Raw genomic sequence first — 23,041 nt, 5'->3', positions numbered from 1 at the left:
TTCTTGCCTCTTTTGTATAAGCATATATAGGTAAAAGCAAGTATTTAGAATGTAGCCTATTCCATCCAAATTTCCAATTATTGAATAAAATCATTCCTGGAACAAGACTGATGTGTTTTTAAAAGGTACTGGCCACACACATATCACAACTGTAATAGAGATTTATGAAGAATGGAAGACACCATGATGGTTTTTATAATCCCTTCTTTTCTGGGTTACTCTGTGAAATGTTCATCTGAATATCAGTTTGTGGAGGGCAATATATGAATTTTTGTCATCCAAGGCAATTATTTCTGTGGTAACAGTACACAGCAAATTAAGTTGCTGATGAATCACTGACTGAAGAACCTGTACTGATGTTATTTATTACGCCAAATCAGGTGATACAGGCATAAAAGAGTGTGTACTACTTTCCTTTACAAAATGCTTAGGCATTGTGGTAGTTCAGTTGCATTCAGCCATCGCATCACAAGCTTTGACCCCTTTTAGGTATGATCAGGCTTATGCCTGCATGCAAAATGGCCACACAGAGGAACTGCTCTTTGGTGACACGATAGAATCATAGAATCATAGAATGGCATGGGTTGGAAGGGACCCCAAGGATCACATAGCTCCAACCCTCCTGCCACAGGCAGGGCCACCAACCTCCAGGCCTGGAGGTTGCCCAGGGCCCCATCTAACCAGGCCTGGTAAAGCCTCATCTCTCACTGTGGAACCACTGAAAACAGCAAGACTCCCCATGTGTGTTCATGATTTGTGATCCAGAAATAACAGGGAAAGTAGAAAAGTTGTTAAATTCCTCTTTATGTTCCCAGGTCCAGTAGGTTACAAATTCACCAAAGCACAGACTCAAAGTAAGGATACCATCTCAGAGCAGCAAGACTTGGAGAGAAGATGCAGTAAGACAGAAGCAGGTCTCAATAGACAGAAACCTTTCCATTCATGGAACCAACACCAATCTGCCTAGTTCCAAAAATCAGGTCAAGAGAAAGCCCATGCAGTAAGAAAAAGAGAAAAGTCTTTTTAGTATCACCCACTCATGCCTCTATGCTACATGCAGCAGCTGACTATAGAAAAATGTTTGATTAATTACCTAGTTTGCCATTTATCCTATTAAGTCACTTTCCACACCTCACCTCTACTGTGGGCGTTACTAACCCTGCCCCAAAGTTCTGGGCTCTGCAGCTCACATCTCTGAGCACATCCACTTGCACTTAAGCAGCCTAGTAAGCGAGCCCCAAACAGGGTGGCATTCTGGGGCTGTACACTCAAAGGGAGCTCTTCCAAAGACTGCACAGTAGAACCATTAGGAAAAGCAGTGGAAAAGCTTTCCCTAGTCAGAACAGCTAAAAGGTACAAGGGCTGCAGCTAAGCTGTGAAATACATTGATACATCTTGCCTGTTGAGAACTTGTGGCTCTTGCTGCCTTCAGCCTGCGCTGTGCTTGTGGCACTTCTAATCAAACTCACTCATGAAAAATGTTGATCCTACAAACCCACTCTCACCACCTTATTTTGGGTCAGCACGCATGCTGCAAAGATACCAGGTCTGCACTGGCCCTCAGAAGTAGTATGCTCTAAAGGCCCAAGAAACAGTAATCTATCTAACAAACAGAAGCTGGCTGACACGAGGAGTAAAATTCCTCAGTTTGGAAACAAAATGTGCGCTAGCATTATGCACGGGATAACCATGTCCATATGTTTGGAACGTTTGCTCTCAAAGCTCACGAAGGCAGATGCCGGCTTTCTGATATGAGATGTGTACACTTCAACGTCTTTTCAGCATTGCCATATGACAAGGGTGGGACAGAATGACAAATGTTTACCTCCTGGGAGGTAACCTCGACAGTACCGTCACACACCCCGGCAGTACTGACCATTTCAGAGAAGTAATCCAAGAGCTGAGGACAGACAATCAAACTCCATTTGGAGCTTGTCACACCACTCTTTCCTTTAAATCAAAGGGTATGGGGCAGCTGACAGAAATACATTTCATTCTACAGACTGTAAGAGTGCAAAATCAACTCTCCATCTTCTGACTACAGAGAGAGAATGCCGGTGTCTTACCCATCTCTGAAGCGAGCACGCTCACGTGCTCTGCCCTGCCCTGCCCTGCCAGGCCAGGCCCCGGCCTCAGGGCCGCCCGCTGCCTTGCAGCCCCTCCCCGGCGCTCAGACGGCCGTGCCTCACCCCCTGCCGCACCCTTCAAGCCCTTCCTTGACGCTCAAAAGCGAGAAGACGCCAGCTTGGGGCCACAAGGCCTCCAACTGGCTCCGCCAGACCCCGCCGCCGAGCGCCAACCGGGGATCCCCAGGCCACCTCCAACCTGCGGCCCCTCAGCCCTGCGGGGCGGCCCTACCTGTCAGCGCGGCCCCAGGCAGGGCGGCCGGGCGCGAGGGCGGGAGCACCTCAGCCCGCCCCGCTCGCCGCCGGTAGCGGCGCTCCGCCGAGTGCCGCCTCGGGCGCCGCTCCCCCCATCCACCTCCCCGGCCCGCCCGCGGCGGGTGACTGCTCCCTCGGCCCCTCACCGCGCGCTCGCGTGCCGTGACCGTTACGGACGGTTGGCGCCGCGCGCTGCCCGCGCGCCCCCTCTCCTCCCGCGCCGCAGGCCGCGCGGCCGCCCCGGACGTCGCGTCGCTGGGGCGGGCTGCGTAGTTCCGGCGGGGAGCAGGGAGGGGTGACATGCAGAGCGGGCAGCCGCGGCCTCGGGAGCAGCCGGAGCTGGTGGAGCGGCGGGCGGGAGCGGCGCCGGGGGGCCAGGCCTGGCGCGGTGCCCCCGCCATGGAGATCGAGAAGGAGTTCCACCGGCTCGACCAGGCCTCCAGCTGGGCCGCCATCTACCAGGTGAGGGGCAGCAGCCCGGCCGGCTCTACCCCCAGCCCCAGCGCTGCGCGGGGGAGCGCCCCTTCCCTCGCCCCCTCCCTGCTGCCGCCCGGGTTCTGCCCGCCTCCACCCCCGGCTGCCGAGGGCCCAGCGCGGGGAGCGCTGCCCTCCGCCTCCCCTCTCCGAGGGTCGAAGCTTTCCCTTCCCCCAGCCGCGCTTCCCTCCCGCCGCACGCCGCGGGCTCCCCCCACCTTGCCGTGCCCCTCTTCCCCCGCGGCCTGGCGCTGAGGGGGCAGGGGAGGCCCCGCTCTGCCCCCCCACCCCCCAGAGCCCCTCGCCCCCTTCTCCCGGCGCTGGCGTGGGCGAGGAGCGCCGGAGGCTGTGCCGCGGGGACCCCGCTCGCTGCGGGGGCGCGTCCCTCTGCGCTCCCGAGCTCGGCGGGTCTGCTCGGCTCCCCCGCGCTGCCGAGCGCGCCTGGGGTGTCCCCGGCGGGACCCCTCCGCCAGGCTCCCGCCCCAGGGCCCGCTTGGAGCGGCCGGGCGTAACTTCTCAGGACCCTGCTGAAGCTGCCCCTTCCTCTCGGTGAGGGACTAGCTCCGAGTGCCGCGCCGTGCTTAATTCTTTTTACAGAGGGTGCTGGGCAGCACGGCATGTCCCAGGCTTTTCTGTCACATTGGTAGGGCAGAGCCTGCAAACAGCCTGGCGGCAATACTTGTGCAGTTACCTGGGACTGGGGTTTGTTGCTGCGTTTAGATTTTTGTGACGTTTTCTAAAGCCCCTGTGGTGAACACGAATGCGTGTCAGCGTGTTTGCAAACGGGATTTAGCGTCGTGTGTCAAGGAACAGAAATTGGGACTCTTCAAATGGTTCTTTGCCCGTTTATCCAAAATGAAGTTCAAGAGGAGGTGCAGTACGAGAACGGTTGGGTGGATGTGTTCAGTCAGGTCAGGTGGCATTACTGTAAAATCCATTTGAATGTTTAAACTGGTGTATTGCATAAACTAACGAGCTTTAAGTTCTTATTTGCAACACAGGAGTTTGGCTTTGCTTCCTTTTTGCTAAGGATTTCTCTGGAAACAGCCATTGAAAAGAGGGAGCGGAGTTTTAGAAAAGTGCAATAAATGAACTGTGGTTTCAGAACACGGCAGGACAGTTGTAAAAGTAGCAGCTCGCAGCAAGAGTATCTCCAGTTGTTCGGCAGTTAGAGAATAAGCATGAAATTTTGAGCGTGCCCTTCAGAAGGTCCGTTTTTTGTTGGAGTATTTAATTTCCTGCACAGTTTCTGCTTGCTCTCTGCATCGGTAGAAAGTCATGTGTGTGTATGACGTTATGCTCTTGCTGTTCTTGATGATTTGGTATGTTGCAGGCTTAGCACTTGGGAAAGGATTTTGAGTAATATAGCTTTCTAATGCTGGTGGTATAGTTTTATGGGTACAACTTAATTACAGAATTGAACTGTATGAGGAGAATGAGGGACTGTGGCATATTTTCAGTGTGGGATCAGCATTCAGTGATATTTTTGTCCTGCTTTCTTTGAATGTGACTCACTTGCCTGCTCACTGTGGCACAACACGAGGTTTGATTGAGGAATAAAATTCATTTAAAAAAAAAAACCCAAACCCTTAAAGTGATTCTTTGATTTGCATCCAACTATTGACAAACACAAGAGGTGGGGTTGCTGCTTGGGGTTTTTTTCATTAAGATTGATCAGTAGGTATGTGCATCTGTGTCATGTAACTCAGTTTCTTGACTGCATCCTGCTTTTAAGTATCAGCTGTTGAAAATGACAGCTTGGCAGATCATGTACATCTGGAAGAACAACGTACTTCACTGTAATCCACGCGCTTGATGTCTGGGCAGTGACATTAACAGTGCGGTTTTCTTACAAATGCCAATCTTTGCCTGAAGAATAAGCAGAGGAAGTACAACACCAACGTGTTATTGGTGCAGGAAAAAGCCTTCCCAAGTTAATTGTACCACAGGCTTCTGGTGTCTAGGTGTATGATTGTAACTGCTAAAATCAAGCTGTTCACCACGATTCCAAGTGAAGCATAATGCAATTTACTATCAGACACTTCCTCTTGTTTCTTGGCTAAATCTATTATCTGGAGATACAGAGCTGCACTGTATCTAAGGGAGGAATTGTGAATGCTACAGGGAGGTGAAGCTAATTGGAAGGCTGGCTACAAGGAGACTCATCTGGGGGCCATGTGGCTTCGAAGGGTTAAAATTGCTGCTTTTGTTTTGACAAGGGGAAGCTATGTTCAGCTGTGATAATAAGTACAGTTCTGAAAACATAAAATTTAGATTTTTTTAAATGTAAATAGTCACAGGATGGAAGCAAAAACATCTCAAAGACCTTGTGTAGGTATTTGAGACAATTTTGTTTGGGGCATGTTTAGTGAAACTATTCTCTACTGTAGCTGGTGAAAACAGAGCGAACACCAATGAAGTTCTTCATGTTGTGTTGGGTTTTGTTGCTTTTTTGTTTTGGTTTGGTTTTAATATCCAGTGCTGACCCTTACTTCCATCCACATTTACTTGCTGCAAGAGCTATGGGCTGTGAGAGCCTGCAAAGGTTGTTCCCAATAGAAAAAAAAAAAAGAGTAGTCTGGTTCTGGCTGGCGCTTGTGTAGTAGAGAAATGTACTTACAAGGTAACTAATAAAATGACCTGATTGAAGCATAAGACACACCCATTAAAATCCTGTTCCACAAAACGGGAAGTTAAAGGAGAATGGACAGTAGATGACATGTGAGCTTTGCAGTGTGGTACCGTGGTAAAGGTGTGCAGCAGAAAACAAGTGCTTCAGGGTACGGGAATGATGCGCACCTTGCACAGGTATCATTAGAAGTATCAATAGGAATGAAAAGCATTTGCTCTGGAGGTGTCACAACAAAAAAGCAATAGCCCAAAGCTAAGAAAAGGGCTTCTGTTAGAGCAGAAAAAAAAAGATACAGGTAACTTGTCCAGAGCATCAAAGGAACATCGAATTTTCATTTGCTCATTGAGCACTGTATCAGCTTTTAATAGTAATTTTATAAGCAGAAGTCTTTGGCAATTTTAGGGTGCTTTAATTTCCTAACTTCTTACATATGGTGATAGAATGATAGAGTCTTAAAAGCACAACCCTCAGCTATAGGTAGAGTTGCTTCTTGTGTTTATGGGGTATGTTGGCTAATGACATGAACTTCGTTGTGCTTGTCACTGACAGTAAAGATACCTCTGAATTATTGATGGATCTACCACTCAACTAGGTATGGATGAAGGCAGAGCTGACACTGTTTTACAGAAACATCTTTGGGGACTGCTCATACAGAGTTTTCCATGAGAACAGCTAAATGCAATGAAAATGTATGCTCTTTTCCCTTTTTTATAGTTAGTAGTATATAAAATAAGAACAAACTGTATACAGTCTAGATGTTCAAATGTGTTAGGAAGTGAGGATACAGAAAACAGCACTAGTTATACTTCTGTATGTGTGCTCTGGAAAGCTGAAGTGGAACTGCACTGAAGTGCAGTGTCTCATGAGGCATGCAAGAGACACATAGCTGTTCTCAGTTTCTTTACCCATTTTTGAGGGTATTTTAGATTAATATTAATGTGAATGTTAACCCACACACACACACACACACACCCCTCTATAAGCCAAACTAAAATACTGCAAATTAATCAGGTTAATAAGCTTTGTCCAGGTTATGGGAGGAAAATAGAAGGCTATCACAGACATTTTGGGTATCTCAATAAAAGGCTTGGGATGGTTTGTTATGTAGTGATGGCCTCTGGAAGAACATTTGTAGAATGTGTAGATTCTAATGTCGAAAGTAAACTGTCAGATGGTTGACCCTGTTGACTTACACTAGTGTGGTTGTGTTGTGTATTTAAAGTAAATGAACAGGAAGTTCTACTCATGTTTTTGGTTTGTAAGCTGTAGTGAGCGTTGAGACTTCACGCTGCTGCAGACTTTAAGCATTTGGGTTGCTCTTTTGCTTTGGTACTAAAACACTTTCAGCTTCTTTGCAGCAGATAAACTGTGGCATGAGCATGATTTATTGTAAATGCATCTTCGTGCTCCGTTCTGCCAGTTCCTACTACTTGAAAATACAGGTCTCTGCATGCACGCCTCGCCACTTCTTAATTCGTGCAGTGTTGATTCATTCGAGGCTTAGCTTAATTGGCTCTGGCTATGGAAAGCTAGTTTAGAACTGATAGTTGCAGGGAGACTTTTTTTCTTCAGTACTGCTAAAGATACTCTGTGTTTTCCAGTGCTGTACAGCCACTGAATCTTGATACAAGCGTGGGAGAGGATAATGATGATGAACTATCTGTGTGGCTTGCAAAGTTGATATCCTCTCTGTGAAAGCCCCAGTTTACTTTCAGTTGTGATAGTTCAGCATGTTTCAGGGCTCTCTGCTGCGTTGGTTAGTTGTACTATTGACTCTTTCAGATCAAGACCAATTCTTCCCCCTTCCATGGAGCCACTGAGCAGCTTAGGTTTGCTTGTTTTCCAGAGTTTAAATTCTAAGTACTCGAATCCAACTTGTCTGTGATAGCATTGCTGTGAGCAGAAATTGAGCCTGTTACAGCTTAATGCTGAGAGGGTATCATTTGGGAAAAATGGAGAAATCCTACAAGGTGCAGATAGTTACTACACTGCTGCTGCACACCTTTGGAAGGTTTTTATGGTTTCAGTGCTTTTCCACATATTACTTACACCTATTCCCTTCTCTGTCTGTTCTAAGATTTTTATATTTAGAAGGAAACTGACAGTTAAGGAGAACACAGTGTTGGGCACGTGCCAAATGATGTTCAGTTCAAATAGAAATAGCCCTCCTAAGTAGGGAGTAAAATGTAGTGGTAGACCAAGTATTTCTGAAACTAAAATAACCTTCTAAATATTCAGGGTAGGTTTGAACTAACAGGTCATCTTCTAGATAACTGAAGATTAGAAGAAATCTTTCTTGTAATACTTGCCTTGCAAATGGGCTTTCTCCCAGTGTTCTCTGTAGCTGGGTCTTTTGAAGCCATGGTTTCCACCAAAATATCACTGCTGCTTTCTTGGCAACATAGGAATGAATGCTCAGGTTTTAGATCAATGTCACTAGTATGACATGATGATCTGTTTGGACTGTGGATTTAGCTTCGTTAAATATCTGAGGGTACTAACTGATTTCCTAAAATTCAGAATTCATGCAAGATTCAAAGTGTACATCTTTTAATTAAAAGGGAGGAGGAAAGAGTTTACAACCAAAAGGTAAAAAATATGAAAAGGGGTAAAAGTTTAACGTCATGTTCCAGTGAATGTGAGAATGGGTGGGTTGTTTCAGGCACCAGATATGCTGCTGAATTTGTTTTCCCATAATCAAACTAGTTTTTTCTTCAGTCTTACCATAAGCAAAATAAAATTTATATTGAATAAAGTGTTAGAGCTTTTTTTTTTTAATAGAAAATTATTCTATTGCCTGTTGTAACACAGGAGAGAAGCAACAAAAAACATGGATACGGTATCAACATCCTGTTACTGATAATATAATAAGTACTTTTCTAGTAGGTTTTAGGTTTTGTTTTGGGGTTTTTTTGGTAGGTGTTTTTGTTTGATTGTTGTTTTAAGTACCTGCAGGTTAGGTGAGCACTGTGAGACAAAGAACTCAGCTCCTGTGATGTTTCAGACAATCCAACGTTTTCTTTTATGGCCTGGTCTTTCTTGCAATTTTGTTTTCTTTTAGAGCAGAGGCCCTTTGTCCAGCAGTGGAAGGGGTAAGCTCTCAGCACAGAGTGAAAGTTTTCCAAATGTGGGTTAAGTAGGAGGCTTATTAACAACAAATTGATTAAATACTTAAAAAAGTAAGATTGTCCTATAAACCTAGCAAAATAACAGAAGAAATGAGAAAACCCAACCCTTTAACTGGAGTGGTTAGTTAGTATGTTCCTGAGTGTGGGATTTCATATTGAAGTTCACTTAATTCTGGTTATTTCTGGAATACCAATATGGAGAAAGGGTTAGTATAAACTGAGGTACAAATGTTAGAGGATTGCCTAAGGTTTTCTGTCACCTTCAGTGCTGATCTGAAGTGCTGTTGGTGTTCAGGCATTTTACAAAGTTGCAGAAATGAAAACCATTATTTTTAAAAGACGAGACTAGACTAGACTGCTTGTATCTGCACATCTGTAGGAGTGAGTACAACATGACTCTGAGAGCAAAGCAGCCCTCGTGACATCAGTGGTTTTTCCTGAAAGAAGCAAGTTTATGTAAATGTAGAAATGGATTCTCTTCAGTGTTCAGAATTAATAATATAAACTTGATCCAAAGCTTTCATGCTGACAGCACTTAGCATTTTTTTTCTTAGTCATTGGTCAACTTGTTTCATGTTGATTTGCACAAGAAAACATTTTTTGTTTATCTTTCTGGTGCCAGCAGACATGCCCTTGCTGGTTTGGCTGGGAGAGGCTGTGATACAGCATCAGAATGCCTTTGTGTGCTCACTTTGTAGATCATGTAGTACAAATGCCAATTCATTTTCTTCCAAACCCTGTGAATTTAGATGTACTTTTTCTCTCGCCCACGCAAAACACTGCTAAGATTCAGCAGCTTGCCTGTCATATTATACTAAGAAAAAGTGATTCTTGGAAATTCATGTGATTCTTCTAATAGTGATAGCTGATCTACTTTCAAGTTGCGTTTGTGCTTTCTACATTTAAGAAAAAAGGTTCCTAGGACAGCATCGAAAAATCTAACAAGGTAGCATAATATGAGACTTCTGGAAAGGTTTGGGGTTTTTTTCCTTATTTTTACTTCTGTAGGTTCTGTTTCCATAGACTTTCATTTTGCACAATACTTTATCCTAAAATATGGGCTGGTAAATACATTCTTTCCATAAGTTACTGCTTTTGCATTCATAAGTGGTAGTGAGTTGGTAAAGGGCAACTGCTTGTGGAAGCAACATAAATACAGCAGGCTTACTCAAGAGCTCTGTTTTTAATCCTTGTAGCTAGTTTTTATATTTTATCAATTCAGAATATGTCATCAGCACTGTCAGATGTGATTCCTCCCAAATTGTGTGTGTTTTGTTAATATTTTTGCTTTAGTTTTTAACATTTACTGCCTATCTCCTACCTGTCCTTGTCAGAATGATAAGCTATACTATACTTTTAAGCAAAATTCCTTTGGTGTCACTGCTACTGAACATGTATATTATTTAGTTGTCAGTTTGCTAACCTGTGGAATGAAAAATATATTTGGATAGTCCTGCTTCATAGCCAGGTATACCTTCCATGAAAGAAAATAGAGGAAAAAACCTTTCTGCTGAATCCAGCATTAACCTTCTGTTGGATTTGCTTAAGGAGCATAATGCTACATGAATGTCCTGTTTCATTCCTAATAACTGATTTGTACTTTGTGTACAGGACATCTTGCCTTCGGTGTCAGGATGCAGGCCCTGAAGGAGCTCTGTAGCTGTCCCAGCTCACAGTGGTTGTGGAGGCTTTGGGACCACATGCTTCAAGGGGTAGAAGTCACCTTCAGCACTGAGGATGAAGCTATCAATGATGAAGATTTACTGGTCTCACCAACTGTTAAGAGAATGTTGTATCAGATTTGAGTCCTGTGATGCAGCCTTTTCCCTGTGCTTAGAAGAAGGTTAAAATAGTTTCTACATATGTAGAAATAGGAAATAAAGCAACAACAAAGCAGGTTTTGCATTCTGCCCAAGTCTGCAATTACAGAAAATTTCCCTGTGGTACCCACAGCAAGTGTGGAGCTGCACAGCTCTCACCATGGGCTGTGAGGCCACTGGGCACGCTGGGAAGAAAGCTTGCTGTACTTCTGGGGCTAAAATATTTGCTTGCTAAAAATGCTACTAAATGGTAGTATTTTGAACTTAAAGTAGCTGTTGTATTTGTGATCTTTCAGGTGCTTTTGTTTTTATATCTCAAGTTCCTAGAATGTAATGCTGCTTCTGTGAAGTGCTTGATTCATCAAGTACTTGATGCTGGGAGCTGTTCCACAAAAGACACTCTGTTTCTCAGATTCTTTATATTTATTTGGAACAAGAACAAGTGTTCTACACATGAAGAGGAATGTTCTCATAACCTTCCTCCCTTGTGCACATTTGAATGAGAATTGCTTGTTTATATGATTTCCAATCCCACAGTAACAGGTTACAGTAGCATAAACAGTGTGACCTTTTAATGTGATTGCAGGAAGTAAAATGTGAAATCTATTTTAAAAATGCATCTTTGACTAAGGAAGAGTATACTTCCTTTTTCTGACAGGAAAAATAACCCATGCTTGTTCAGAAGAGCTCCAATCCATTAGACTGTGCAGGGCCTGTTTTTCCCCCTGTCTTCTGTACAGCCATCACAGATGCTTGAAGCAGGACTAAACCTCTGCAATCCCTTAGTGGAATTGTACGTCCTTACTCTGCACCATGTTGGTGTAAGTGGCTGAATGTGGGAGCCCTGGAAAGACACTGACCTTAGCGAGGGGTGCTAGTAAGGGGAACCTCTTCTGGAAAGGAGGAGAGGGTGAGTCAGTGGAGCAAGAGCTGGAAAAATATTGTGTAGCTGGAATATATACCCACATTTTAAAATTTTTCTGAATGTTTCCATAAACGGAAGAAAAAGGGGGAAAATTTTAACCAGCGCAAGATGGGGGAGTGGACAGCTCCCCAACTCTACAAAATGTTCTTGTTCACTCCCTTTACAGTTAAGTTGGAAAGCAGCATTGTTACTTGCTTCTCAGAGTTCTGACTGGTGAGAATTTTCACATTAAATCGCAGTTGCTGCCTAGGACTGGGCAGTGCTCAGCAGTGTCTAAGGGTGACATGAATGAGAATGTTGTTTCAGCCTGTACAGTGTTTTCATTCCCGGTACTGATACCTTCTCAGAACTAGCCTGAAGTGTTTTGTGACCAGAGCAGATCTGTGTTTGGTCTGTTTCATAACTAGTGTAGTAAATATGTGAAGTACAACAACAAATCCACCCTTTTTATTCTTGAATATTACAACACTAGCTGTGGTTGAATTGGTAGGGTGCTGGAAAAGGCAGTGTAGAGTTGGGGGGGTGGTTGTTTGAGGACTCTGGCTCTGGTTGGCAGCGGGATGATGAGCATGGGGGGCTGAATCTTGGGAAAAGGGGGTCTAAGCAGCCAGAGGGGCAAAGCCCTGAGGCGGTCAGCTGTCCTCCCTGGAGGTGGGCTCATGAATAGGGACCCAGGGTTCTGGAGCTTGTTTGGTCCGTGCCCATCAAACTCATCCTGTTTTCACTGGATGTGAAAGACTGGAACAGGGGGTTGAAAATATGTAAAATCTTTACAGCTGCTAAGTTACTGGATTTATTAGCCAACATGAGAGCATTAGTGGAGAGGTCTAATCTTACAAGTCTTTTTAAAGCTTGTCAAGAAGCAGGCAGAGCAGAAAGACTTAATGGAAACTACTGACTTATGCCTTATTTGTCATTGATTTCTTGTTTATGCTGTGTGCAAAGCTAACCGTTCAGAACCTCCGTTGGGAGCGAGTGCATAGTGCTGGGCTTTACTAGCCTGCCTTTCGCAGTCTTTGGTGGTGTAAAGGATACTTTCCGTGCCTGGCTGACAGCAGGGAATTTCTTAGTTGCTGTTGTGTCTTAAGTTCTCTACCAAATGGGGATGTAGGGTGGTGAAACTCACTTTAAAGTAGCTAAAGAGACAATACTGCTACCTAGTTATGAGCAAGCACTCAAACATGTACTGTTTCATGCAACAGCGCCTACATCTTTAGGGTTTTCTTGTACTAAAGCCTTTGCTGATGATGTGTTCTCCATATAACACCGGCTCTCTACACACAAAATTTTGTCTTGCAATACTTGGAGAGAAATAATACCGTGTTCCAGTAAGTGCTTTGCCCTCAGCACTCTATGTGAGAAGAGGTGAGGCACTTGTATGTGAGTCTAAGAGTTGATAGCTTTATTTGTGGATCAGTGTTTGGAAGTCTTCAGTGAAACAGCCCTTTGTGGGGCAGGGGAGTGGAAAGGGATGTGATGGGGTGGGAGGTGTTTTGAAGATGTTTGGAAGTGACTGCATTTATTTTTTTTCTTTTTCCTGTAAGTGTTCCGGATACGTGCTAAGACTGCAAATGAGAGCTTGAGATAGCCACCAAATTATAAATCATGTTTAGTCAAGACTGATAACTGGCTCTGACTGGCAGGAAGTGGAAGATGATGAGCAAGAGTGTAGAGGAGCTGTGGGGGTGTGGTGGGTTAGGTACAGCCCCGTGCCTGGGCTCTAAAGGAGTACAGGAGATAACAGGAGTCATGCAGAGCTGCAGGAGGTGCCTGGCTTTGCTAAATCAGTTACTGTTCTCAGAGTGAATTATTCTAAACTAGCAGTATTAGTAGATGCATGAAGTGGCAAAACAGTTTTTATCTCATCTGATCCATGCAACTTAATTTCACTCACAAATCTGTTTCATTAGCATGGGGAGGATTAAATAGTCTTTTGAAGGCCTAGCTTGTCGAGTTTTGCAGTCTTTTTCATGTACTGGAGTGCAAAGTGCTAATATGTCCTGCATTGGGATGTCTGCAAAGCTTATCTTGGTTACGTGATGTGCCTGTTTAACACTGACATTTGTTTTTTAAACTCTCAGTTGCTGTCAGATGGGGAGAAGATAACCTGCACAGCTAGAGGTGAATGCTCTCTCTTGCTGCAAAGGCAACACCAGAAACACAGGATTGGTTCTGTCAGTGTCTTAAAGCATTGCTTTGCAACTTTGAGAAATAAAGCGCATAATAAATCTTAGCATTTAAGGTATGGCTGCTTTTGGGTTAAGGGAGTGGTTGTATCTTTCCACAGGAAGTTCTCAGGCTTGTTGGTCATAGGTACGTTTTCTTACACACTGTCTTTTTTATAGACATACTTTTATTCACTGATCCTGCCTGAGAACTAAATGCACACACTAGAAATTATGCTTATGATAGGTAAATCGCAGTGTTGATACCCACTCCGACTAAAGACTTTATGGTCTCAGAAACCCACCTCAGATCTAATGAGCTTAACTCCTGAGTGTTACTTCAGGAAACCTTACATCTCTTCTGCCAGCACTTAAGGGTTAAGTGCCTCTTTCCAAAAAAGTATTGATTTTTCTCTCTTTTTTTTTTTTTTCTTAGAACAGTTTACTACTCTGGAAGTAGTTGCGTAAACGTTCAGCTTGAAGTGCAACTTCTTCTGTTCAGCCTGGGTGTAGAACAGAGGTGGCCAGCCAGTGTCCTGGAGCCACGTGCAGGGTGGTCAGCCTGCTCTGCCCCAGCACCAGCTGATGTGCTTGTGGTGCATTTGGCACACTGCCTCACATGCCCCACACTCATGGTGCCAGGTAAACACGTGTGTAGGTTGGCATTTGCAGGAGCAGTGTCTGCGCCCCCGAACAGTGTTTGCTCCACAGCTAGTGAGCTGATCATCTCGGGTTTAGAGAGCTGTTTAATATTAAACCAACTGAGCTCAGATTGGCTTCCTAAACACATATTAGACAGTCATGTGGGAAAACAGGAGTAGCCTAATTCTGCTTTATCTAACATCTGTTTTCAGCAGTACTGTTTGTTCTCAGCAGGTTTTTGTGTGCATTGCAGTAGCTTGGCAACCTGTAGGTTGCACCATTCAATTAATTCAGTATGCTTTTAATCATCACTAAAATTTTCCTTTCCAAATTTGAATAGGGTAAGTACAGGGAAGTGAGCATCTGGGATTGTGACAGTGACAGCCATGTTAAACAGATCCCATCCAAAACGAGCTGTTTATGCAAATTTGTAATCCACCGTGCTTCCCAAATTTCAGTCCAAAAGTCTTTCTTGAAATTCGTCTAAGAAAGGATACCTGTAACTTCTTTCTGGGAGTGGTATTCAAGCTGTTGAGGGCATTTAAAGTTCCCAAGTACAGACTTGGACTGTATGCTAAAGCACAACTACTAAGAACATGACTGTTGCTGGTTCTGTTGTAGGAGCAAAGCTCGTGCCTGGCCGTTCTCTGCACGCAGAGGCACGACCATGGTTTGTGCAATCCTGTTAATGGTGAAGTCTCTTTAAACTCCACTTTCTTTAGGAGGGGTGGTAGCAGTGAATGAATGTGCTTAGGCAGAAGGAGTCCTTAGTTCCATTGCCTGTGCTCCTACTAATGGCCAACAGAGTAAAGCATTCTTATGCCATAGATGAGAACCTGCTGGGATTTTGTATTGTGCCTGAATGCAGGAGGGAGGAATCAGGATGCAGGAGGGAAGCCTACTTACATTACAGAGCTGGTACCTGTTGTAACATACGGTTCTTCATTTTGAATGAACAGGGTTCTTGGCACTAAATAAATCTAGTAACCCCTCTCATACTTAAACCCTCTCATACTCTCATACGCAGTAAAACAACGTGTGGTACAAACATCTTCAAGGAAATGAAGTTTACCACTAAAGATGATTTAGATTTCTTTTTTCTTTACCTTTTTTTTATATGGGTAAAGCAGAGTTCACAACTTCCTATTTAACAATTCCTGTCACTTCCTTTCTTGTGTGTTTTAGTACTTCCTTTACACAGAAGCTAATAACTTTGAGAATTTTGATGAAATTAGTAGAAAGTTAGAAATACAGCTGTTGCCTGCCTCATAGTATTCTAAATAGTCCAGCTCAGTATTAGTTTTGTATGTGCCATATCACAGTCCTGATGTGCCTTTATTCCCTTAGCACCTGCAAATATGTTAGAACGCTTTATTTAGCTTTTAGATTACTGGAATGCCCAAAGTGAATAAAATAATTTATGCAGAGTGACACCCTTGAGCCATGAGAAAAAAAAAATTGCTTTAAACTCTGACTGCAGTTGCTCAGTGTGTCGAAGTAGTGAACAGAGTTTACTTGTGTCCTTTCTTTTTTATATTAAACATTAACTGGTATTGCTTTTCTAAAGGTTTAACAGATTTTTTTAATGTTATGGCAGTTTTTCATTGTTGTCTCTAGAAAAAGTAGAGTTAAAAATAGGCTCTCACCAGTAGAAATACCTTTTAAGAAATTATTCTCTCACCTTTACTATTTATAAAAATGCTAATGAAATAACTGACTTAAGTATGGCTTAAATAGGGCTGATTTTGTGAATGCCAGTTTTAAGCACACTGCGCGAACACACGTTGCTCCTCACCTTTCATTGTTCATCACCGATATACTTGTTTCTGCAGAGTAAGAATCTGGTTCAGGTAGAGCCTCCTGTGTTTGAATTTTAAAATCTTGACCATTAATTCCTGTCCAAGGATGTTCAACGTTGGCTTGCCATTGCTTCTGCCATATGAATTCAGGGGTACTTTGTTGGTAGGACAGTGTTTTGAAAGTCTCAGCTGTGTAATATAATATATTCAGAAGATGATGTAGCAGAAACTGGGGCTGTGAGACACAGTATTAAATGTACAGTTTGGTTAAAAAACCCCAAACACCACACATGGCTCCAACATGCCAACCTCCAGGTCACTGAATTACAGAGGGTTCACAAAAACTTCTGTGCAGTTCTGGAGTGTTGTGTTTGAGAAGTGTGTCCGGGTCTTAATGTTTGGTGCTGTTGCTGCCGGGCAGGTACAGGAGCCACGCAACTGCTTTTGTGTGCTGGTTACTGAAACTGGAGTTCAGGGCTCTTTAAACAAGGAGTATGTGTTCATAAACAAGCAGCTGTAAGCTGGGCCTTTTCCTTTCCTTAAGACAGGCTCTTCTGAGTGCTCCAGATAGAGATTGCCTTTACCTTATCAAATAAGAATATATGCCTTTATAAATGAAACATTACAGAGAAAATAGTGGTAAGTCTCTAAAGTCTGAATAATCTGTTGCAGTTGCTTCTATACAGTAACAGTATTGTGCTGTGAAGTCTCATTTAGTAGGTTTCTGAGTGGGCAGTAACTTTTGGAACTCCTGTAATATGCAAACCAGTTAGGGTACAGTGATCACAGCTGTTTCTGCCAAGCTGACTAAGCTAGGAATTCAAATTACTATTTTTAGCCAGCTTATAGTGTCTCTAGTTCTCAATGGTACCCATGTTGTTACATTTAAATATTTACATGTATTTATAACAGTGTCAGCCTAGGTACAGTAAACACTCTTAGTGCAACCTGTCTGTGACTTCTTAAACTGAACAAACAGTATGAATATACAGACACAGTGGGACACTTCAAGAGGCATCTGGGTTGTGTTACTCTAAAATCACATCTATAACTTGTATGAATTCAAAGAGAAAGCATCATCAGAGGAAGAGGCATGAACCCTGGACTGAAGTCATTGCTCTCTGTAAGTTGTTTACATATGGTCTGTCTGGCCTACATATCCCCCTTTCTCTTACCCCCCAGGAAAGGTGCCTTACTCCATTCGCATGCTGGTGTTTGCATTCAAAATGTGCAGATCCTGTAAAAATTACTCTGTATCCTGAGATCTAAACCCCACTGCAGCTAACTGCACTTCTGTGGGCTCCAAAATATCCACTCTAATAACATTTTGGAAAACAATGCAGGGAGAGGTTACTTTGTGCAAAGTTTTGACAGCTGCATGAGATATTGTCAAGATAAACTTGAAAATTGCATTCTGAACTACTTTCTCTTTTCTAATATGCTTTACGTGGTACTTTCTGTATAGATTACTGGATGAGCAAAGCATTCCTCAAAATCTGTGCAGTGAATAGACATACTTCATGCATAAATTTGTTGCTTGTTTAAAAAAAATCAGTCTAATTTTAACGTAACATATGGCAAGCTGGTATCTAAGATTGCTTTAACTGACTACTTTCTAAAGGCACATAGAACTACTTCAACTTGAGGTAAGAGTCAAATATTAGAAAAAATATTTTAATTCCTGCTGCTTCTGTTAACACCAATATCTTGCTTGCTCTGTAATTACAGTAACTAAATTAAAGTACATTGGATCTGAGTTTAATTTTAGTCAGTGCTGGGCATACAAAATGATATTGGCAAGTCAGTCCTATTTTGATAAAATCTGGTTTTCAGTTCTGTTTTTCATGATGGTATGAGACTTTCAGACCAGCACAAATAAAGAAAATAAAACCTAGGCAAACTCCCATGTTATTCCAAAGTAATAATCCTATTGTTTCTGGGTTTGTGTCAACATGGAAAATAGGCCATTGACAATTAATCTAGAAGTGCTTTTGTATTTAGAAAGACTTTCTCACCAAAAATGTGAGCAGAAGGCATGGTTTCCAGGCCTGGCTCCCATGACTGAGTGATGTCCACTTCCAGTGACAATTCTTTTTTCTGTAATGGTAATGATGATGTAGGGGAGTTAATGTGAAACTTTCTTCCCTTGCCTCTAGGGACCAGGGAAGACAAAGGCATTCCTGCAAGAGCCTAAAAAAAATTGCTCAGAGCAATAGCCTCCCTTCTGAAAGGAGAAATATGTAGTTGTTCCAACACAGCTGTCAACCCAAGAGCATTACAGTGAAGTGGTTGGATTCCTAAAATGGTAGTGAGAAACATTGACTCCTAAGTTAGAAACCTAATGAGTTCGAGCGTTGGGGATGAAAACTAATCTGCTTGGAGAACACAAGCAGCATCCGTAATAGGAACCCAGAGGTGTCTTCTGCCTGTCTTCAGTGGGGGACTTCCTTAGCTGATGCATTTGCACTGCTTGAGGGGAGGGCACAACAGGCTGTTTGTGAGAGATTGGGCTGATCAAATCACTAGTCTAGCACAAAGCAAGCTCTTTCTCTTTGAAACCCTTTAATATTTTGGCAGTCCAAGTTGACATAAATGCCTATTTTGGAATGTAGTGCCAGCAACAACAAACCTGACATTAAGGCATCCAAAGGACAATAGCAATGGTGTGAAAAAAATGTGTATTTTACTTTGTAAGACCTAGAAGGATATTTTTGTGGCTTTTAAGTCTCTAATGAACTTGCAAAGGATTGTGTGTGTGCATATTCTTGCATAGAGCCTATCCTTTCCCTTTGCATGCAAATTCTAATGCTGTGTTAACAACTAACAAAAACAAACTGGTGATAAATCTTGGGGTGTATGAAGTCTCCTGCTTTTCTTATTACTCATTGCATTGACTGTGGTCTCTAGGAGGTATTGTAAGATGCCAAGTCGTTTAACTTGTAAAGAGCTTGATAAGTACAAGAGCAACTCTGGAGCTCCTTAAAGACTCTGACGTTCTGTTTTCTGGCACATCTAGTGCTGTGAGACCTCTCTGACATGGGTGAATTTTTGCTTTTGATCAAGTTGCCTCTGTGTAGCCATCTCTGATTCCACCAAGTTTTTAATACTCATTTTGAGTGCCCGCCAAAACTTCTGAGGTCTTTTTAAACTTTGAGCAGTTCCTTGCTGAAATATAGTTCCAAGGCTGACTTTGTTTTCCTCTGGTAATTACTAGAAGTGGTCTGTGCTGGCCAGTTGGTTCTTATTTCACATAGGGTCCCTTAATTTGGAAATAACCTTGACAAAATTAAGATAACTTGAGATTTAACTGTAGCCTGCCCTTTTCTCTTTGGCAGCCTTGTTAATTTTAAGAAGTTCTGCGTGTTATTGATGACCATATATCACTGCACTTAGGGAATACTGGACTTAACAATATTGGTCACATCAACAGAAGACTAGTTAAGGTAGCAGTTAATAATCTAGATATGTCCAACTCATGTTAGCTGTGGAAGAATTAAAATAATGCTGTGGTAGTTCTGCAGTGGTGTATGTTTGAACTGCTGATAAGACCGATACAAATTTCTTCTAAAAAAACTCAAACGACCTAACATTGGTAATTGTATTTTGTTTCTTTAAAATGACTGTGGTGTTTGTCTACTAAGCAGCTAAAGTGCTGTGCTGTTTGTTTGGCTTTTAGTCAACATACTTTCCAGGAAAAGGTGAAAGGACACAAATACCACAGACAAGTTTCATTTGCAGTTCAGTGAATGCTCAGTATATTTTAATATAACATGAATTTTCTCTTAAAAAAAAAACTTACTTGAAGATTAGTAGGAAGATTCCAACTCCGGCTCCTCAGATAAGCAGGGCTGCTTGCTTTCAGTCTGGGAAAGTGGTTATCACTCCCCAGGACCATGGAACTTGTTCTGGGTTTGTGTGCTCTGGGTCCTTGGTTTCTGTGACAGTTTATTAGGTGAGTGTGTTAATGGTCTCCCCAGCTGATACAGAGGGCCTAGAGCAGTGATACTAGAACCAGTACTGAACATCTGCCTGGCTTCTGTCTTTAGGCAGAAAATGACGTTTTCCTTCTATAGTGGTACAACACTTAGTACCTTAGGAGCCTCTCAAATTCCTGCTTAGCAGTAGTAGTAAGAATGCCAGATCCTCTGAAAGCTTGTGTTCCTTTTAGCTGGATGCCAGCATGTCCAGGCGGGCAGAAGAGTGGGGTGCGAGGTCAGAACCAAAAGGTTTGGAGCAGATATACACATTGAGGGGAAAAAATGGGAGACTGTAAAAATCTCTTCAGCTTTCAACTGATAAGACCTTGAATCTGTTGTGTGATGAGGTGCTGGTAGTGATGGAAAGGGGTCTGATATGCCTGTTGGATACAAATGCATTTTACTCTTGTCATTCAGATGCCAGGCCTGGTTTAAACCCTGAAATAGTAATTCAGTTAAAGGATGTCTTAGGTATTTTTTTTTCTCCAGACGTGTAAGTTTTAAATACATCTCATGAAGCTAGAAACTGTACTTTCATTAGGAAGGGCACGATAGGCATGATTTAAAAACACTCTACCCACCCCAACAAACCTACAACCCCACAGGTATTTATGAAAATCAAGGAGACGCTTTGTGGGTGTGGGCACTTGGAGGGGACAACTTCAGAGGGGGTCTGGGGATGATTTTCATTGCAGACTGCTGGTGGCATCACACAGCTGACAGAATTAGGAGTGTAATCATTAGGAAGTTTTCTCTGCACCAGAGCACACGGTGTGATGCCCTGTACCGATCAAACCACATGTGCTTTGTGTGCAGAGGGACAGGAGGTGAGTTACGAAACGGAGCTGTGAGCCTGTGTGCGTTTACAGGAACATCCTTCTGCTTGAAGATGTCAAACGTGCTTGTTTCAGTGGACTGAAATCATTTTACAGGAAGTTGGGCTCGACTGATTCACTTCTGCATATTGATTTCTGCCTGAAGTGAAACTCCTGGTATTAACACAGCAGAAGTGATTTGTATTTTATTTTCTTTGGCCATCACTTGAAAACAGTAAAGTTTTACTTACTCTTGAAGGTAGTAGTTTTTAAAGGTGAGATTTCCATCTGAATGATTCTTGGTAATTCCTGTAATGGTGATGAAGTTTACCACTGGTTTATGCTAATATAGAGGAATTCTCACTGTTTTCCTGCTTTTATTTCAGTACCTTTTTTTGGTCTTCTGAAAATAAGCTTGCCACTGCCTGGTAGAATAACCTGCTTTTGGGGCTCCAAGACTGGGCTATCCATTTATCAACCATGGCAGGTAAAAAGCCACCACTTTATGACAAAGCCTGAAACAGAGTGAAAAACTGAAAGGATAAAGCTTCGATTTATTCCTTCTGTGTCTTTGATTTTCTTATGTTAAGATTTGGTAATGAACAAGACTTTTTTTTTTTTTCCTTTTTTTTTCCCTGTCCTGTGTCTGCTCCTTCTGTTTTTAATGGAAAATTAATTTTCAGGTGTTTTGGTTTGGTTTTTTTAGATTTAATTCTGCAGCATGTAAAACTTTACAAAATTTAGGAATTGGAGTGGAATTATTTTACAGTGAAATGGGATTGTGATTATTTCAGTATGTTTGTAGTGTCTATAGATTACTTCAGAATTGTGTTTTAGAGAACATCTACTAAGACATTACTTAGATTAATAACTCAGGGACACGTTAGAGCTCCATTGCATTAGATTACAAAACTTTATATGGAGAAAGCAATATTTCACCATAAAATTTGTACCTGTTAACAAAATACTAAGGTGATAATTGCTTACCTCCTACAGATTTAACCAAATCAAAACATTTTTTGAGGGCTTTGGTAATTGAGCAGATTTAACTCGCTGCCAGTGTTTTTATACACCTATTTCTACACCTGCTGTGATTTGTATAAAACTCTCCTTAGATCCCTTCCAACACTATTCTTTTATAAACTACTTTCAAAGAGCTTTGATCACTTTACAGTGTAGCCCAGGTTCTAAACAAATGATTGTGGGTTGATGGTCATTTCATAGGCACTTCATCTTAAAAACTTCATTGGAAATAGATTTATCCTCTTGGTGTGCAGAGCACGTGTGTGCTTTGTAAGGCTTTTTATCCACCAGATTACCTGCTTAAATTCAGAACAAAATCTAGATTTTATTTTGCTGGTTGCAGCTAAAGTTGAAGTGAGTTTTCATTGCTTGGTTGAATGAGTGTTAGATAAAAAAATACTTCATTCTTCTGCCAAAGGGCTTTCAGATAAAACTTTTACAGGTTAAACCTTGTCAACACGGTGTTGCCTTCTACTATCTTTTAGTAAATAGAACCCTGGTTACTGAGAGTTACAGTGTCAATTGGACAGGTATTGAGAATGGTTTAATCTCACTTTTATCTTGCATTTTAAAAAAATAAAATAGTTCCAGAAGTTAGTTATACTATATTTTTGAAAAAGCTGGAGTTTCATACATGAGCACCAGCTGTTACTCTTGGTATTAACTGTGCAAACCAGACTAATTAGCTTTTATCTGAAGACTTCTGCCCTTGTTCCAGCATAATCCTTAAAATTGTTTAAACAAAGGATTATCTCAGACCTTTAAAGATGACTGGGGTTTTTTGTGTGTGTGCAGAACACTGAGCTTTCTAAATGAGTCAGGTTTTTCAGATTTGTACACTGAACTTCTAATACTGAACTTCAGTCTTCTGTGTATGTTAATCGGTATTAATACAGCAGTGTTCAACTGGTACGCTGGCCTGAGCTGCTTTCTGAGCCCCATGTAAATGCATTTAAATACAGTCTAGCAAGTGTTTGAAAATATTTGCATAGTTTTGAGGGAATTGAGGGAAAAGAAATACGGATCTGCTTAATGATCGAAGAAAGAAACAACCCCAAAACCCCATATCTAACACCCAACTTCTTAAAAAAGCAGTAAAACTTTAAACATTAGTGACTATTGGCCATGAAAGGCAATAGTGTATGTATACCAGTGATGAAACTGGGCAAGGAGCAATGGTCATGGAGGTGGCTTGGAGCTCACTCAGTCACTTTGCAAACCTTGCTGAAAAAGAGGCACTTGAAAGCAAGAGAATCTGAC

The 23,041-nt window shown here is 42.3% G+C and overlaps 1 protein-coding gene across 1 annotated transcript in view; it reads left to right on the top strand.

Annotated features, from left to right (window-relative positions):
* Positions 1–2,680: 2,680 nt before the first annotated feature.
* The window catches only part of PTPN1 (protein tyrosine phosphatase non-receptor type 1), a 40,785-nt gene continuing 20,424 nt past the window's right edge, over positions 2,681–23,041 (top strand). The window contains exon 1 of the mRNA XM_084271344.1: positions 2,681–2,843. Coding sequence (XP_084127470.1) covers positions 2,682–2,843 — 162 coding nt within the window. The 5' untranslated portion in view covers position 2,681. The remainder of the gene's footprint in view (positions 2,844–23,041) is intronic.

Source organism: Gallinula chloropus (genome assembly GCF_964237585.1).
Source record: "Gallinula chloropus genome assembly, chromosome: 16".
Taxonomy (NCBI): Eukaryota; Metazoa; Chordata; class Aves; order Gruiformes; family Rallidae; genus Gallinula; species Gallinula chloropus.
The sequence above is the reverse complement of the archived record's forward strand: the minus strand, read 5'-3'. Positions and strand labels throughout refer to the sequence as shown.